Raw genomic sequence first — 18,072 nt, 5'->3', positions numbered from 1 at the left:
AACAATAAAAATACTAATTATAAAAAAATTTTAAATAAGACGAACGGTTAAACGTTGCACATTAACCGTGTAAAATTACACTTATTTTAAAACGGAAGGAGTACTGGTCCTAATGAACAGTTGAGAAGACTAAAAACAATCTGCTACATTCTCTCATTCAAAGCTAGCAGTGTATTCATTTATGATTATGAGGTGGAGTAGCTACCTACAGTTTATAGAATATTGTCCATATATATTGAAATTTTCTTAACTAAGGGTGCATTTGGGAGGAAAAGCTCATAACTTTTATTTTCTCATTTTTCATGTGCACATTTTTAAACTATTAAACATTACTTTTTTAAAAAAAATATAGTAAAGTTGCTTTAAAAATAATTTTAATTTTTTTTTATTTTTTAGCTAATACTTAATTAATTGTGTGTTAATGTGTCGCTTTGTTTTATATGGGGAAGAAGTTTTCAAACTTTACATTTGAACACAGCCTAAGGCGGCTGTGATCTAAAGAGAAGCTGGGGTGAGATACTCTATCATTTTTTGTGAGCATACTTTTTAAACTGCTAAACAGTATATTTTTAATAAAAAATATACAAAAGTTTTGACAAATCAAATTTCCAAGTTTACAATAGCTAATACTCCATTTAATTAATTATGCTTGTTTTCGACGTTAACAAAAGCGCAGCCCCAACCTCCATTTTAAACGTATTGTATACTAATTTAGTATAGGTTGACCGGCGGTTGGTGTACTAATATTGCTTGTTTCACCGGTGAAAAATAACAGGCAAAGGTCGCAACCGTCACAGCAACCTATATATGAAATGAATGCATATATATATATATCGTGGAAAATGTTAAGAAATGCACTCTATAAACTAAAGTGAGTGGAGTGAAGTGACAAGCAGCTAGCCCATGCGTTGGTTCATAAATTAATATTGCGGCCCCGAGGGCCACGAGCTGCGGACTCCACACGAAAATGAAAGTGATGCATGCATGATATCTCACTCAGATTCAGAATGCATGCATGGCAGCTAACCTAGCTAAGAAATTAATCTTTCTTTAATTTAGACAACAAAAGAAAGAGTGAAGGAGCTGAACAAAACAAAGAAAACGATCGAGGAGCAATATTTGCAGTGACAAAGAAAATCCAAGGTGGTTGTTAATTAAGAAAGTGGAAACTACATATAATTGAAGAGAGATCATATCTAGTGGTAGGAAGGAATTGAAGGTCGCCATAAGCAGGCAGTTGGTTAGTTGGGGATACGTACAGGTACACACACTTCCTTCCTTGAATCATGCAAGTATGGCAACTACAGATGTACCTCTGCTTCCGGGAAAAAACGAGCAATTGCCAGGTCAATCAGCAATTACAATCGCAAATATATGAAAGCATTGAATTGATGTCAAATGGATTAGCAAGTCATCAGGATCGGAGTACAGTAGCAGTATGTAATGGGTAGTTAATCATCATACATATGTGTCAACGTTGTCATCTCACATTAACATCCTGCAAATATGGAGGGTTTGCCTCTGTCCTATTTTAAGTGCAGTTGATCTTATTTAAATTTTTTTATTAATATTTTTATTATTATTGGATGATAAAATATGACTAGTATTCTATGTGTGGCTTATTTTTTAAAATTTGTTTATAAATTTTTTAAATAAGACGAACGGTCAAATATTAAAAAAAAACCCACAATCATACTTAAAATTAGACTGATGGAACAGCATCTTGTTGGCTACGCCCTCCTACTCCTGCCGGCCTTCAATTATTTGTCCATGAGTTCCTGAGTAGCATTGCTAAATTACTGTTACTCCTCTACTGTAGGTAGATCCTCTGCTCGTCTATTCATTCCCATTCATGTCATGCCCCCATAAATACTTGTATACGTACGTACGTACGTGGCACACTCGTATACATACATATACGTACGCACGCATATATCATACGTGAAATTATTTGGATTTGGAGGTGAGATATACTAGTCCAGTAGGTTTGTAAGTTTGTAGTTGTAGTATATAAATGGCAGGTGGAGGCAGGGATGAGCCGGCGCCCGGCCGGCCGGAGACCTCTTCTTCTTCATCCATCCTTTCTTTCTTTCTTTCTTTCCTAGGCCTAATCTTACATAAATTATTCACACGGACAAATCTAGCTAAGCACAAGGTATGCCGCCGGCGCCGTCGCAGGAGCAAACTAAGCTGGCGCCGGAGAAGCAGCAGCACATCTCCGGCCATGGCGAGCAAGCCGTCCGGTACCATGGATGGAAGGTCATGCCGTACGTCATAGGTATGTACTACTGTATCTTCTAGCTCCTCCATGGTTATATATATATATATATATATCCTCCCGGCCTCCCTAGCTCTTAATTAGCTCCTCACCCTCAGCTCTGTTCTTCTCCTTTAACTCTCTCCGGTTTGGATCCTACTCTTCTCTTCTTTGAGCATGCATGTACTGTATGTTTTTATTTTGAACACAAAAAAAAGTAAGATGGAAATGGACATCCAACATGGCTGCAGCTAGCTATAGCAGATGATGACCTCCTGTAGTTTAGTGAAGTGCATAGTCTCCTACATCACTAGCTAGATCTCTTCCTTTTAGTTAGTTGCTGGCTCCAAATCTCAGCTATCAATTCATACGCAATTTGTGCGCATATATGCTTCAGCTCGCTGGATTTGCATTATTGCTTCATCCATACACCAAAGTACACACTTCCTCTTTTTTTTCCATCTCTTTTTTCCCAATTAAACGTCAATGAAAAAATAAAAGCTTAGTAGAGAAGTTAGATGGTAAATGTGGTGAAGTTATACAATCAAGGAAGCAAGTTAGTCCAAAGGCAACCGATGAAGCAGGCAGATGGAGAGGAGCCATGGAGGTAGAAAGAAGAAGAAAAGAAGAAGAAGAAAGCAAGAAAGAAGATAGACAAGATAGAAGCACTGTGCACTGCAGCTGCACATGCCTGATGGCACCACCAACAATCAATTGCATTAAAGTTACCCAACTGCACTACGCTAGGGAAGTGTCCTCTTCTCAGCCCAGCCCAGCGTGGTAGTACCAATCTCAGCACCTCTCTCTTTTTCGTTTTGCTTTTTCAACCACCTACTGGTTTCAAACTGATTTTTCTTTTCTTTCCCCCCATTGAAACCGTTTCAATTCCAGTAGAAGTAGGGAAAGGGTTCATATGCGTTCCAAAGCACCCCCAAAAAATTATCATCTGCACGGTGCAGTTTTTAAGACCTTGGAAAACAATTATCATTTGCATAGAGGAGTATTTCTCTACTATTATGTCATCCATATTTAAGTTGGTTTTTAAGTTTTTTCGTTTTTGGAAATACATATCCGTGTTTGAGTTGTATTTTAAGTTTGTTTTCTTTAATTGAAGATGTTTTTTGTGGTATTTTGGTATGCCATCTGTATTTGAGCCGGTTTTTAAGCTTGTTTCCTTTTGGAAGCATAAAAGGTGTCGTATAACAAATCTTTTAAAAAAACTTGCATGCTAACTTGAGATGAAATATGGACTAATAATTGCAACTCATGATTTTCTGAAAAAATATCAAGAGAATTCCTAAAGTAAATTTTATCCTAACTAAAACGTATAGCAATAATAAAATTTTAAAAAAATATTTACATGTTGTAATGCACGGACATTTTTTCTAGTCAAACATATATAAAAGAATTACTGACAACTCCCTATTCTTTTAAAATTATTTACCGGATTATGAAATAAATTATTCGCTGCACACTTCAATTTTTCTATAAACTTTTTTCTACTGCATTATTTAGACCACTTATTACTAAACGGAGGAGTATTTTGTTAAGTTTATTTATTACAATATTTCATCCATCCAAATAATAAGTAAATAATGTGCGATAATTAATTAATCCACTCACTAATCTATATCAAATGGGGCCTTTAAGATGATGCCATGTCTAGTAGATCTTATAATACCATTTTGCAAATAATAATTTGTAAATAAAAAAAGAGAAAAGTACGAATTACCCCTGAACTATTGGATGAGTATGAATAACACCACTAAACTCGAAAATCAAACATCGCTCACCCCGAACTTTCAATACCGGACAAGAAACCCCCTAGCACTATTGCGAGCAGTTTAGAGTTCGTATAGCACACGTGGCAGTCCAGTTAGTAATTTTTTTCTAAAAAAAATAGCGGGCCCACTTGTCAGAATCCCCACATCTATTTCTCTCTCTTCTCCCTCTCGTTCTAAAGAGCGCGGCGGCGGTGGGCCGGCCACGCGTTTCTGAAGGAGAGGGGGAAGAGAAAGAGGGTGTGGATTCTGTCAAGTTGGCATGCTATTTTTTAGAAAAATATTGCTGAGTGGACTGTGCCACGTGTAATATTCGAACTCCAAACCGCTCGCAACATTGTTCCCGGGGAGGGTGGGGGAGGGGGGTTTCTTGTTCGGTTTTGAAAGTTTGAGGTGAGCGATGTGTGGTTTTCAACTTTAGAGGTGTTATTCGTACTCACCCAATAGTTAGGGGGTAATTCTTACTTTTCTCTTAAAAAAAAGGGATGGAGTTTGACACGAGACGATGGATCAGGGAACGAGACATGCGAAAGGCTGGGGACGATCGGCACGACGGCGAACCTGCTGGTGTACCTCACCACCGTCTTCCACATCCCCAGCGCCGCCGCCGCCACCCTCCTCAACGTCTTCTCCGGTACCTCCAACCTCGCCCCTCTCCTCGGCGCCTTCCTCTGCGACGCCTACCTCGGCCGCTACGCCACCCTCGCCGCCGCCTCCATCGCCTCCTTCCTCGGCATGCTTGTGCTCACCCTCACCGCCGCCATCCCATCTCTCCACCCCCCACCTTGTGCCTCCTCCTCGTCCACGTCGTGCCAGGGCCCCACGCACCGCCAGCTCGCCGCGCTCCTCGCCTCCTTCGCCTTCCTCGTCGTCGGCGCCGGCGGCATCCGCCCCTGCAACCTCGCCTTCGGCGCCGACCAGTTCGACCCGGCCACCGCCGCGGGCCGCCGCGGCATCGCCAGCTTCTTCAACTGGTACTACTTCACCTTCACCATCGCCATGATGGTGTCCGCCACGCTCATCATCTACCTCCAGAGCAACATCAACTGGGCCATCGGCCTCGCCGTGCCCACCGCGCTCATGGCCCTCTCCTGCGCGCTCTTCTTCATGGGCACCCGCCTCTACGTCCGCGTCCGCCCCGAGGGCAGCCCCTTCACCAGCTTCGCCCAGGTGCTCGTCGCCGCCGCCCGCAAGAGGCGCCTCCCTGCCCCGGCGTCTCCTGCCGACGACCTGTTCGATCCGCCGCACCGGAGCAAGCTGGTGGCCAAGATCAAGCACACGGACCAGTTCCGGTGGCTGGACAAGGCCGCGGTGGTGACGGCGGAGGACGCGGTGGTGGACGGCATGAGCGCGGCGGCGGCGAACCCGTGGCGGCTGTGCACGGTGCAGCAGGTGGAGGAGGTGAAGGTGCTTGCGCGGATGATCCCGGTGTGGTCGTCGTCGATCGTGTACTACGTGATGCTGACGCAGCTGGGCACGTACACGGTGTTCCAGGTGATGCAGTCGGACCGGCGGGTGGGGAGGTCGGGGTTCGAGGTGCCGGCGGGGTCGATGGTGGTGTTCAACATGGTGGCGCTCACGGCGTGGCTGCCGGTGTACGACCGCGCGGTGGTGCCGGCGCTGCGGCGGGTGACGGGGCGTGAGGAGGGGATCAGCCAGCTGCAGCGCATCGGGATCGGGCTGGCGCTGTCGGTGGCGACGATGGCGGTGGCGGTGGCGGTGGAGCAGAGGCGGCGCGGGGCGGGAGGAGGGTCGTCGTCGTCGTGGGCGTGGATGGTGCCGCAGCAGGCGATGGCGGGGCTGTCGGAGGCGTTCGCGGCGATCGGGCTGAACGAGCTGTGCTACAAGGAGTCGCCGGAGAGCATGAGGAGCGTGGCGGGGGCGCTGTCGCCGCTGGCGCTGGCGGTGGCGAGCTACGCGAGCGGGGCGATGGTGACGGCGGTGGAGCGGGCGACGGGGTGGCTGGCGCAGGACATCGATAAGGGCCGCGTCGACCTCTTCTACCTTGTGGTGGGCGCCATGTCGGCCGCCAACCTGGCTTACTTCGTGGTCTGCGCGCTCTGGTACAGGTCCAAGAACATCGCCGACCACGGCGGCGTTGAGCTTCTTCAGACCAGCTCCAAGCACAACGCCGACGCGCCGCCGGCCATGGCGGTCTGACGACACTGACAGCTACTACACACGTACGCTGACTTTTCATACTTACTATATACTACTTGATGCATATGCATGTGTCCACTCCATGATGAACACAACAGAGACAGAAAGAAGAGAGATGATACTTGTACGATCCAGTTTGGAATTGGACTACATTAATTACATTAGGGATGAATGAATGTAATTGTAAATCTGTATTATGAATGTATGGGCCGGCCCATATCATTTCTTCTTAGGGCTGAAACGAGCCCACCGAAAGCCCAAAATCGCCCCGTAACGAAGGGACTCATGTCGGCAACACTGACAGGAGCAAAACAACACGTTTGGGAGAGCTGTAACTCTAAGATAATGAGAATTTCCGTTCCAATCTTTGCTTCAAATAAGCTACAACCTTTGCAGTCAACATAACTTTTAATTGCAAAGCACAATTTAATGAAAAACGAGAGAACTAACTGAAACACTAGCCTAAAGACAGATAATTGCTAAACCTTCACCCTGATTGACAAAATGCTACTTACATAAACAACATTTAGTTTTTGTCATCCACAAACCTTTATAGCAAGGTCTCAAAGTTAAAGCCCAAGTTCTGAAAATTGAATTCAAAGGTGCAAGTAGACTCACCGAAATTTAAGCCTAACCGTTCAGTCGACCAGATCTCGCGCGCACCAACCCTCGATAAAATTGTCTTCGAGCCGTGTGAAACATATTACTCTCTCTATTTCTAAATATCCGACACTGTTGATTTTTTATACATGTTTGATCATTCGTCTTATTCAAAAACTTATGTGAAATATGTAAAACTATACGTATACATAAAATGTATATTTAACAATGAATCAAATGATAGGAAAAAAATAATTACTTAAATTTTTTGAATAAGACAAACGGTAAAACATGTTTAAAAAAAATTAACGAAGTCAAATATTTAGAAACGGAGGGAGTATCAAAAAGTAACTACTAACTGCAAGGCAATGTCTCTCTTCACCGGGGAGAGGGAGAATTGGATGGTGTCGATCGCCGGCACGACCTAACGAGTACACGACACACTAAGGTGTTTGAAACTAATGAAGATAAATAAATTTATTTGATATTTTAAAGCAACTTTTATATAAAAAGTTTTCACATTAGCAGTTAGAAAAATGCGCTAACATAAACTGAAAGAAAATCTTATTTGATAGTGTAGATGAGTAAGATGACCGCAGGAGGTCACCACTGCTGCACTGCATGCAACGGCCCAAGCTAGGACGGTAACGAGGAGTAGTAGCTAATGGTAATACGTACTGTATACCCCTTGTGATGATTAATCCAACAAAACATTGGATTCTACTAGCAGTAACGAAGAATTTAATACTCCTGACGATGCGTGGTGCATCTAGTACGGCTCTCACTGCACCTGCGTTTGTCTTGTTGTTGCAAAATTTAACGTTGGGCTCAGATGAGTTTCAGGACAGATCGATCTTGTTTGAACTTATTTTATTTTAAAAAGGGTGTATGTGGATCGAATCGAATTGGAGTTGGTATGGGCGTGTCTGTGGTTTTGAAACATTCATCAAATGATCAACAAGTTATTGTTTGTTCTTCAGCTACTGTTTCAAGTTTACACGTACTAGTAGTATTGAAGTAGCAACTCAACGGGATTGTGTTGGTGGTGGTGGGCCATCGTCATTCCATTATCAACGGCTACTCCAGTTGCTAACATTATTTTTGTCATTTTGTATTTTGTTGTCTCTGTCTTGCTGTTCCCTCGATCTTGCACACACCAAAGTTAAGTTAATGCATGCAAGGAGTACTATACTTACATGGTGCTCATCTTGTTAGTACAGGCAGGTTACTATGCTAGTGATGCTCATGTAGTAATTATCTTCAATGGCAATGCAGCAGTATTTGCAGTCAGCTAGCTGTCTGTATTTTTTGACAATCCGGCCTTTCCTCCTGATCCTCATCGTATACCATCGCACAACCAACAAGCTTACGTACCGTAGCTCACATATTTACATCTCCAACGTTACGTACCTACCTGGCTTGTAGTATCTGTATCTACGTATTTAAGTCTGTCTTTACATACCTACATACGTGTATTTGTATGTATATACAGGCGGTACAATTTGTCTGTACTGTACATACAGGAGGAGTGCTGAAGAAAGAAAAAGAAAGGAAAGCAAAATTCAGTGTAGCTTGCGCGTGCGACCAGTGTCGTGTTTGGCGGCTTTTGGAGTAGAAAATTGCTACGGCTACCACCACACATCCTTACTCGCCGACATGTGGGCCCGGGAGTCAGGCTGGAGTCCCACATGTCAGATGACAGCAGCTCAGACTAGTCCTCGGCTCGCTCGCTACCTTTCAAAATCCAACCAGCAAAAGCCTCCCTCACCCTCACTCTCACTCCCACTACACTCTAGAGAGAGAGAGAGAGAGAGAGAGAGAGAGACCAAGCCAAGGCCACCATGGACAGCACAAGCAACAAGATGAAGAAGATGGAGCCGACGAGCGGCGGCCGCCACGGGACTCCGGGGCAGGTGGTGGGCCTGTGCGCTGCCCTCGTCACCGCCATGGCTGCCTCACTGCTCTGCTCCACCTCCATGGCCCTCACCCCGGACGGTACCCTCTCTCTCTCTGCGCTGCACTACGCATCCATGGATGGATGGATGGATGGATGAGAGAACGCTTCCTCCAATCTGGCTGTCTCACCGGGGTAGTTGTGTTTTTTCTGCTCCTTGCAGGGCAGGCATTGCTGGAGCTCAAGCTCTCCTTCAATGGCAGCAGCCAGCGGCTGACGACCTGGAAGCCCACCGACCCTAACCCCTGCGGCTGGGAGGGCATCTCCTGCTCCTTCCCCGACCTCAGGGTCCAATCCATGTCCGTCTCCAATTTATCTCTATCTTTCCTTCCTTGCATTTCTCCATTTTGCACCCAGATTAATTAGCCTTATCTTTCATTTTTCTTTTCCCTTTTGCATCTCTCTCTCAAGTCTCAAGCAAAATGTTTCATGGCTCGGCTACCCATGTGCTCATTGGATTCCTCGCCCCCTGAATAATCTCTTCTTTCATGTTTTCCTTTTCTACCAGAAATCTCCCTTACATGCAGCTTGGGGGCATCATTTCACCTAACATTGGGAAGCTCGACAAGCTGCAGAGAATGTAACATTTTTTCTTCTTCACCACTTTTGTGCAACACTTCCCATTTCAACACCATCTTCATTTACACTATCCGCATTGGTCTTTCTTTAATTTCTAACCCCTTTTGTTCAGAGCATTGCACCAGAACAGCTTGCATGGCCCAATCCCTTCTGAGATCAAGAACTGCACCGAGCTCAGAGCGATGTATGTATGCTGCTACGATCTAGTACTTGTTTGGTTCCATCTCCATCTGTCTGCTAATGACTTTGTAGAGCTGAAATGCGGAGGTTTAATTTACTCTGTGTGTGTGCAGTTACTTGAGAGCCAACTACCTACAAGGAGGCATCCCTTCAGAGATTGGCGAGCTCATTCACCTCACAATCTTGTAGGTTCTTAGCAAAATACCCTGATCTGATTCACTGCTTATTCTTGGTCTAATGCGTGCCATCTGCAGGGACTTGTCCAGCAACCTGTTGAGGGGCACAATACCGGCGTCCATTGGAAGCCTTACTCACCTTCGTTTCCTGTAAGTTTCTTGCTGTATAAATTTCCTTATGCCATCTTGTCGGCATTGCTAAAACCAGACGAGTAAATGCTGTTGCAAATCTCTGAAAGAACATATGCTTATTTGCATTGCAGGAATCTGTCCACCAATTTCTTTTCTGGAGAAATCCCAAATGTTGGTGTCCTTGGAACCTTCAAAAGCAGCTCGTAAGCTTTTAGATTTGGGCCCATCTTCCTTTCTACTTTCTTTGATGTGTCATTGCTCTTTATGATGTGGGAGCATAACTGTAGCAAACATGAACAAATTTGTGCATTTCTGCTACTTCTTGAGCACAACCTGTATTCAATGCCATGGTGCATTTCTTCACATGACAATTCAATGGCATTTGCAGGTTCGTTGGGAATTTGGAGCTTTGTGGACTGCCCATCCAGAAGGCTTGCCGTGGAACCCTCGGGTTTCCTGCCGTGTTGCCGCATTCTGATCCCCTCTCCTCAGCTGGCAAGTCTTCCATTTCTAAGCCATCTTCTCAGTGTTGAAGCTCTTCTCACCAAATTTGGTGCAATGTGTGTGTGACTAACTGATGGTTTCATCTCTCTGTCGCAAACAGGCGTTTCACCAATCAACAACAACAAAACATCGCACTTCCTGAATGGCATTGTGATTGGCTCAATGTCAACCATGGCTCTTGCATTGATCGCGGTACTAGGCTTCCTCTGGATATGTCTTCTGTCCAGGAAGAAGAGCATTGGTGGAAGCTATGTTAAAATGGACAAGCAAACTATCCCAGATGGTAATAAAGTCGACACAGCTGCTATCACTCGTTCCGGCCTGTCCAGGCCCTCACTTAATGGAAACTAATTGCTATCTGTGGTGTTCTGACTTAGGTGCGAAGCTCGTGACATACCAGTGGAACCTTCCGTACTCATCAGGTGAGATCATCAGAAGGTTGGAGCTGCTTGATGAAGAGGATGTGGTCGGTTGTGGCGGTTTTGGTACCGTGTACAAGATGGTGATGGATGATGGCACGGCATTTGCTGTCAAGAGGATTGATCTCAACCGTGAAGGGCGCGATAGGACCTTCGAGAAGGAGCTTGAGATTCTGGGCAGCATTAGGCACATTAACCTTGTCAATCTGCGAGGATACTGCCGTCTTCCTACAGCCAAACTACTCATATATGATTTCTTGGAGCTGGGCAGTTTGGATTGCTACCTTCATGGTAAGCCTATTGTCTTTCTTGCATCTTGCTGCATATTGTTTCATCATCATGGTTACAACTGCTTCAATTGTGCAAAAACTTCTTACATTACCTGATGCTCAAAAACGCCTTGTCCCTGATTTCAGGAGATGCTCAGGATGATCAACCATTGAACTGGAATGCACGTATGAAGATTGCCCTGGGCTCTGCTCGAGGGCTGGCGTATTTGCACCACGATTGCTCACCCGTGATTGTGCACAGGGACATCAAAGCCAGTAACATCCTTCTGGACAGAAGCTTGGAACCCCGCGTATCAGATTTTGGCCTTGCAAGGCTGCTTGTAGATAATGATGCCCACGTTACCACTGTTGTCGCGGGTACTTTTGGATACCTAGCACCAGGTACTTATTCTCTATTCCACACTGTGATGCTTTCAATCAAAACAAAAGATCATGCTGTCCTGCATAATTACTGCTCCCCCTTTTGTATTGTACAGAGTACAGACTAACAGTAGAAGCTTATGACTGTTAAGCACTTTCTCCGTCCTAAAATATAGTAACCTAATATTCGATTAGACACCACCTAGTACTAAATCCAGATTCGTAGTAGTTTGTACTACTTTGTAGTCAAGCTACTGGAGATAAATCGAGACAAATCATGCTTTTTTAAGACAACACCAATGCTGCCTGTTTAAATCTGTGTTGAGCACCTTCCATCCAGACTGACATTGGTCATTTTTAACTTTATATGGACAGAATACCTGCAAAATGGCCATGCTACTGAAAAATCTGATGTGTATAGCTTTGGAGTGCTTTTGCTCGAGTTGGTGACCGGAAAGAGGCCTACAGATGCATGCTTCCTCAAGAAGGGACTGAACATTGTTGGCTGGGTAAGAAGAACCTCTCTATATTCCCTCCCTCCTATGAATCTTACAAGTGACAAAAGTAATCTGAATTGCCAACTTTCTTCTGCAGCTCAACACCCTGACGGGGGAGCATCGGCTGGAGGAGATCATTGATGAGAACTGCGGTGATGTGGAAGTGGAAGCAGTCGAGGCGATCCTCGACATTGCTGCGATGTGCACCGATGCAGACCCAGGCCAGCGTCCATCGATGAGCGCTGTCCTGAAGATGCTGGAGGAGGAGATCCTGTCTCCCTGCATGAGTGAGCTCTACTACGAGCAGCACCTGGAACTCTGAGTGAGTACCTCCTATAATGGTTGCTACTACTCATGATTGCAGTGACAAGCAACAAATTTTGTAGATACATGATGATGAACCGTGTAGGAGTGTAGCTGGACAAGTGCAGCTTCACATCTTCTTCTTTTGTGCCCAGCTGGTTCTTTGGGCAGAACCAAATCACTGTGGTGGTCTGTACATAGTGGAGACCTTCTGTTCATCTTTTTTTTTCTCATTTATCTGTCTGGCTGCTGCAAATCCACTTAAACCAAACCACAGAAAAAATGCTGTCAACTAGCTAGGTACTGATGCAAGCCAAAGTGATAAGTTAACAACACTATTTTGGAACAAGAAAATCACAGACAGCACTAAATTAGTTAATAAATAACTTGAGGATCATCAGTTGTGTAGTATAGTAACATACAACAGCTGGGTGAGTAGCTCCAAATATTCCAGGCTTGCATGGCAATCCAATCTTGGTTCTTGGTAGATGTGGCACTAGTTACCAGCTGCAAACAAACAAGATATACAGTCAAGCAAGCACGGGTGCAAAACTTGCACAATGCTCCAGGAATTGAAGAAGGTGAAATGAAAGAAAATATACTACTGGGATGGCAAGAACTAGTGGAGTTTTGCACGCTTCCATTCTTCCATGGCACTTGAGAAGTGAGCCAGGCGGGCCTCATCAAAATCTCCATCCCTTTCGAAAGCTTTCACAACAGACTGACTAGAATAATGAGGAGCATCGTATCATCCTTCTTCTTTAATCCCTAATATATGCAGATTAATGGTTGAGATCTGAACCCTGTCAATGTGCTACTAGCATGGTAATAGTATAGTAGCTTTTCAAGTAACTAGGTACTCAAGGATCAAGATCAAGCATGCGAAATCTAATCTTTCAGAATCAGAGCAATGTTAAAATCCAATCTTTCAGAACCAGAGCAATGTGAAATCGCTCAGATAGAAGCTAATAAGAAAAAAAAAGGAAAAGAAAAATGTGCATTGTCATTGCCATTTTGCCATGACATTATGGTGGAGCCACCCAGTACATGTCATACCGTGTTTAGTAAAGCGCTAATAAAGCCTTTCAAAAGGCTGGCCTGAAGTGACAAATGCTTCCAGACACTGGTATGGTAGCAAAACACAACACATGCATACTTTTACATGCATCTATCAGCTGCTGATGCTGCATGCTACTACAGCACTGCACTGATCATCACTAGTGGATGGTAGTAGTGAGAGAACACTGTAATGGCATGAATTTTTTCTTCTTTTTTTATCAAAGGAATGGAGGGACAACGCTCTCCATTTCTATTAGAGAAAAAACAATTTTACGATTCTTGAGAAGGTATCATTTTTTCTATTCTAAATTTAATACCTATTGATATCTAGGTACTATAAGATAACAAATTTTACATTAAATTTTTGATACCTTCTCAAGTACTGTAAAATTACTTTTATAGAAATGGTAAGCTTGTACGGTACAAAAGAGTCTTTGCCTGAGACAAGTCCATGGTAGCACACACCCTTGAGGCTAGTTATGGTAGAGACGAGAGATGGGGACATGGGGTACATGTACAGTAATAATATTGCACAGAGAGAGAGAGAGAGAGAGAGAGAGAGAGGGCATGCATACTCCATTTTACTCCCACGAGTTAAAATTGTTGGAGTGGTCCACATGTCGATGGCCTTTGCTGTGTTGACAGCCTGGTAACTGGAAAAAGGGTAGTACAGTAAGCAGGCAGAGTAACTGTAGTTCAGATTTTGGGACCCACAATCTGAATTGTGAAGCGAGGCATGAGACACGCGTGAAAGAATGATTGGACGGACCACATACTAATTGTCACTAGCTAGGGTGTGTTATTCTTCACTTCTTAGTGGAGTACTATGAAATACTCATAACTTCTATCGTCGGTTTATTGTATTAGGAGGGATCACATCCCCTTCTAGAATACATTTTCTTTAGGCGGAGGGTTTAGAACTTTAAATTAGAAAGCAATTCATACAGGCATGATGAGTATTAATTCCACATAAAAAAATCAAGGGACAGAATTGATACTACTACTAACTTCTCGTTCAATAAAAGAACAACTTTTAGAAGCGATTGTAGGACGAGTTTGTATAAGCATTTGTTTAGATTTGTCTGTTAATAAAGTTGATTTTTTTTTCGCTAAAGCACGATTAAAAGAGCTATAAGGAATCAGGCCAACCATGCACTGACCTGACCTTGGTAAAGCACTCTTGCAGTTGCCCTTGCTGTCGTGCCGGAGGCGTCGATAGTTGGTCGCCGGCGTGATCTAAGCCTAATAGGGTTAGAGTCAAACTGAGTTGTGATGTGTTTGTGTTGGACTGGTTCGTCATGGGCTGGACGTATGTGCGCTAGCTTTGGTGGGCCTGCAGCCGACCAAGGCCCGGCCCACTATGTACGTTGTGTTTCAACTGCCTGGTACTACTAGTATAGATAGGTGTACATTTACTGCAACCGCGAGATCAGCGGAGTTCGTTTCTCAATGTCGATCATCTAATCTCATCGATGGAGATAAGAAGATGAAATTCAGCCCTTCCTTCACCGAAAAGAAAGAAACCAATCATATAATATACTGTATCTTCGTCGTTAATTAATTCGTTATCTCCATATCTCTCTCTCTATATATATACTCGCAGCCCTATGCTCTGCCCGCGCACTGTAAACAAATTACTAATAGATTCTCCGACGATCGTAGTTGATTGTTCGTCACCGAGATCCGACAAACGCCATCCATGGGTCGCGGCGGCCGCGGTGGAGGTTAGATTCTTCGATCGACCTTAATTTTGTTCTTCGATCGATCAGTCGTGCATTATTTGGTAGATCCGGCCGACCGATCACTGGGTCAATATATCGCTAATAAGTAGTAGCAACAGCTTAACTTTTGTGAATTAAATTATTAGTATAATTAAGCTAGCCAGTAACTAAATTGAATTAATTAATTGGTGCGTACGTGCAGGAGGAGGAGGGAGGTCAAGCTTCCGCGGCAGCAGCACGGGCACGAAAGCAGTACCCCGTGCTGCTCCGGCGACCACGCCGGCGGCGAAGAGCACAGGCACAGCTCCGGCCACCAAGAATACTTCCTCCGGCAGCAATGACTCCGTCATAGGATCCATCGGATCTGCTTTCTTTGATGGTCAGTTAGTTATTCAATTTGCTTACTAAGGCTCTATTCACTTTGTTGCAAAAAAAACATTATCAAATTTTGGTATTTTAGCATAGTTGCCAAAATTTTAGTAATTTGTCAAAATTTTGGCATGATTTCTTATATAGTTATCAAAATTTGGCAGCAAATTAAATGTAGCCATTTTTTTTGATAACTTTATCAAAATTTAGTAAGGTTGAAAATGCATCAAAGTGAACAGACCCTAAATTTCTAGCTAGCTCCACAATGCTATATACTGCTATATATACACTTGCTCTCCATGCATAGATGCAAATTAATCTACTAGCCAAATACCGTGCTTTAATTTGCTACCGATTAAACAAAGTAATAGTAATTTTTTTTAGAATAATTTCATTTATATTGTATAATACTGATGAAATGTGATAGAATCGTACATGTGCAGAGATTATTTTATAACATTAAAGTACATTATTAGGTAGTTAATGGAAAATATGATTGAGTAGGTGATAAATAAAAAAAATACTATACTAAATGGAGTATAGATATTTGACCTTAGTTTTTTTAATCAGATTTTTGTCACTGGATTATTTGCTTCGTGCTTCTGAGAAATATGCATGATTTATCAAAATACTTTTGTACCTATTGTATTGGTCGTACACCTACCACTTAATTGCGAAATTTATTTTCCATAATATTAATTTTTCATGTTAATAAGTAAATAATCGAGCCGCTCTCAAACTGGACGGCATAATCATGAAGTGAAAATGCAGGGTGGGGATGGGGCACGGGTTACGGGATGGTGCAGAGGGGGATGGACGCCGTCTTCGGCCCTCGCACCGTCAACGTCGTCGACGCCACGTCCACTTCGTCTTCTCCGGCGCCGGCGGCCGCCGCTGCGGCTCATCCAATGTTGGATGCGTGCGGCGCCCACAAGAAGGCGTTCCAGGAATGCGTCGCCCAGCAAGGGATCCACGTCAGCAGATGCCAGCCCTACCTCGACATGCTCAACGACTGCCGCCGGGACTCCGCCGCCTCCGCCGCCGTCGGCGTTGCCACCACCACCAGAATTCTCTGATGGATGGATCGCCTGCCAGCCTGATGCATCATATCCATGATAGCAATGCAATCCATCGATTGATTAAATTAGTTTGATTGCTTGTTTATTTATATCCGTTTTGCAGCCACACGTAATAATAATAATCATGCGACGCTGTATGCTACTGCATGGATGGACCTTAATAAGTTAAGTTAATTTATTTGCTTCGATCAGCTTGAACCAACGAAGTAGGATTACGTAGGCTAAAACTACTACACCGACCCCTCTGTTTCTCCTTTTTAATGGTGCATTCTTATTCTACTGCTACTATCGTTTTCTTTCTAGTGTTTGTTCCTTTTTGTTTAATTAGATCACCTTGAATAAATGAACTATTACACTAGTTTCGATTATGACCGTATATATCAACCATTACTGTTGGCAGTCAAATTGAGAGTCATAGCTTCTGAGATTAGTATTGTGTTATCTGACTTGTCTTGATGGATGAGCTGGACCGATGGACATCATTTGTGATGGATAGATGGATGATGCAGAAATGTCAAACGTACAGCAATTAAACTGGACAACTTAAAAGAAAATACCGGAGGATAACGTTTACAGATGCATGATCGAGGGGGTTCGGAGATTAAAACTCCGAACCCCTCTGGAATCTGGATATTCTTTTCTTTTTAACACTGTGTGTTACTCTCTCTTTTTTTTTTCCTCATGTTCGTCGCGTGTCGAAACACTTCATTGGCAACTGGCAAGCGCTAACCAGCTGACAGACAACTAGCAATATTCACTGAAATCTTAATTTGTTGGCCTTTGGTAAAACCATTCAGCTAATTCAGTGTGCCTATGCTTTGAGCCTACTTACTACTCAGTTAGCATTTCTTTTTGATAAAAACATACAACTATTCCTTTCAAAAAGATAAAACATACAACTCGACCAGTAGACGGCAATGTCATCTGATCATGCATATTTATCGTCCTACTCGGTCCCCTGAATCAGACATTCATTCAATTAGATATCTGATCATCCGATTAAAGCACATACCAAACACTTTTAGAACAATTCTTGGACTGCATGTGAAGTTGGGCCTCGGAATTATTTAGTCGGCTCATGCATGCATTCTCCTTAGGGTTTAGTCACCAGGGATGTGTGAGTTGTATCCCTACTTCTGATCTTGTGTTATTGGTTTTGTCATTGATGGCCTTATGATGCGAAATGACATACAACAATTAAGCACGATTAAGTGGAACTGAAGAGAAAATAGCTGCGATAACGCTTGCAGAAGCAAGGTTGAGGGGTTCGGAGATTAAAACGACGACCCTTTGTTTCTTGTTTTTTAACGGCACATTTTCTACTATATATTCTCTTTATTTTTTCTCATGTTCCTTGCTTTCAATCGCCTTGAATGAACTATTACTAGTTTATGCAATTATGACCGGAGCAATGAACCTTGAGTGAACTAGTATTATTTTCTTTACCTTTTTTTTCCTTCTATCTTAATACTAACATGCATTTGGATATTGTCTGGGTAAAAGACCGTATCAATGGCCATGTATTAATGGAAAATTATTGCAAGCAAAATGAGAGTAGCTTGTGATTGGCTTGTCTTTTTTATGGGCTGGACCTGGACAAATGTGATGGATGATGCAGAAAGGTCAAACAATGATTAACCTGGACAAATGAA

General features: G+C 43.4%; 3 protein-coding genes across 4 annotated transcripts; all 3 read left to right on the top strand.

The window, feature by feature from the left end:
- Nucleotides 1-2,006: 2,006 nt before the first annotated feature.
- On the top strand, nt 2,007-6,453 carry LOC4352905 (protein NRT1/ PTR FAMILY 2.11). 2 transcript variants are annotated; one of them, XM_015764991.3, is made up of 2 exons: nt 2,007-2,278; nt 4,553-6,453. In XM_015764991.3, exons 1-2 carry the CDS (start codon nt 2,158-2,160, stop codon nt 6,196-6,198), a joined length of 1,767 nt encoding a protein of 588 aa, XP_015620477.1. In that variant the 5' UTR covers nt 2,007-2,157; the 3' UTR covers nt 6,199-6,453. The 2 variants fall into 2 exon arrangements, with proteins under 2 accessions (XP_015620477.1, XP_015620478.1); XM_015764992.3 differs by having other exon boundaries at nt 2,021-2,278; nt 4,522-6,453.
- A 2,111-nt stretch (nt 6,454-8,564) lies between these two features.
- On the top strand, nt 8,565-12,425 carry LOC4352904 (LRR receptor-like serine/threonine-protein kinase FEI 1). The gene is made up of 13 exons (XM_015763344.3): nt 8,565-8,793; nt 8,916-9,051; nt 9,261-9,332; nt 9,444-9,515; nt 9,625-9,696; nt 9,766-9,837; nt 9,951-10,022; nt 10,208-10,314; nt 10,424-10,606; nt 10,701-11,033; nt 11,159-11,413; nt 11,768-11,901; nt 11,987-12,425. Exons 1-13 carry the CDS (start codon nt 8,640-8,642, stop codon nt 12,209-12,211), a joined length of 1,887 nt encoding a protein of 628 aa, XP_015618830.1. The 5' UTR covers nt 8,565-8,639; the 3' UTR covers nt 12,212-12,425.
- A 2,260-nt stretch (nt 12,426-14,685) lies between these two features.
- LOC4352903 (uncharacterized) lies at nt 14,686-16,611 on the top strand. Its single transcript, XM_026021827.2, has 3 exons — nt 14,686-14,975; nt 15,175-15,351; nt 16,113-16,611. The coding sequence occupies exons 1-3, from the start codon at nt 14,951-14,953 to the stop codon at nt 16,415-16,417; spliced, it is 507 nt and encodes a 168-aa protein (XP_025877612.2). The 5' UTR covers nt 14,686-14,950; the 3' UTR covers nt 16,418-16,611.
- The last annotated feature ends 1,461 nt before the right edge of the window (nt 16,612-18,072 follow it).

The sequence above is a fragment of the Oryza sativa genome, chromosome 12 (genome assembly GCF_034140825.1).
Source record: "Oryza sativa Japonica Group chromosome 12, ASM3414082v1".
Lineage (NCBI taxonomy): Eukaryota > Viridiplantae > Streptophyta > Magnoliopsida > Poales > Poaceae > Oryza > Oryza sativa.
Note: the sequence above shows the minus strand (reverse complement) of the source record. Positions and strands in the feature narration are given on the sequence as shown.

What these genes read in the sequence shown, in the direction of transcription:
- LOC4352905 (XM_015764991.3), top strand. Translation starts at nt 2,158, where the DNA reads ATGCCGCCGGCGCCGTCGCAGGAGCAAACTAAGCTGGCGCCGGAGAAG. An exon ending in GGTCATGCCGTACGTCATAG is followed by an intron (nt 2,279 to 4,552) that starts GTATGTACTACT and finishes ACGATGGATCAG; the next exon opens with GGAACGAGACATGCGAAAGG.
- LOC4352904 (XM_015763344.3), top strand. Translation starts at nt 8,640, where the DNA reads ATGGACAGCACAAGCAACAAGATGAAGAAGATGGAGCCGACGAGCGGC. An exon ending in CATGGCCCTCACCCCGGACG is followed by an intron (nt 8,794 to 8,915) that starts GTACCCTCTCTC and finishes TGCTCCTTGCAG; the next exon opens with GGCAGGCATTGCTGGAGCTC. An exon ending in TGCACCGAGCTCAGAGCGAT is followed by an intron (nt 9,516 to 9,624) that starts GTATGTATGCTG and finishes GTGTGTGTGCAG; the next exon opens with TTACTTGAGAGCCAACTACC.
- LOC4352903 (XM_026021827.2), top strand. Translation starts at nt 14,951, where the DNA reads ATGGGTCGCGGCGGCCGCGGTGGAG. An exon ending in TCGCGGCGGCCGCGGTGGAG is followed by an intron (nt 14,976 to 15,174) that starts GTTAGATTCTTC and finishes GCGTACGTGCAG; the next exon opens with GAGGAGGAGGGAGGTCAAGC. An exon ending in CGGATCTGCTTTCTTTGATG is followed by an intron (nt 15,352 to 16,112) that starts GTCAGTTAGTTA and finishes GTGAAAATGCAG; the next exon opens with GGTGGGGATGGGGCACGGGT.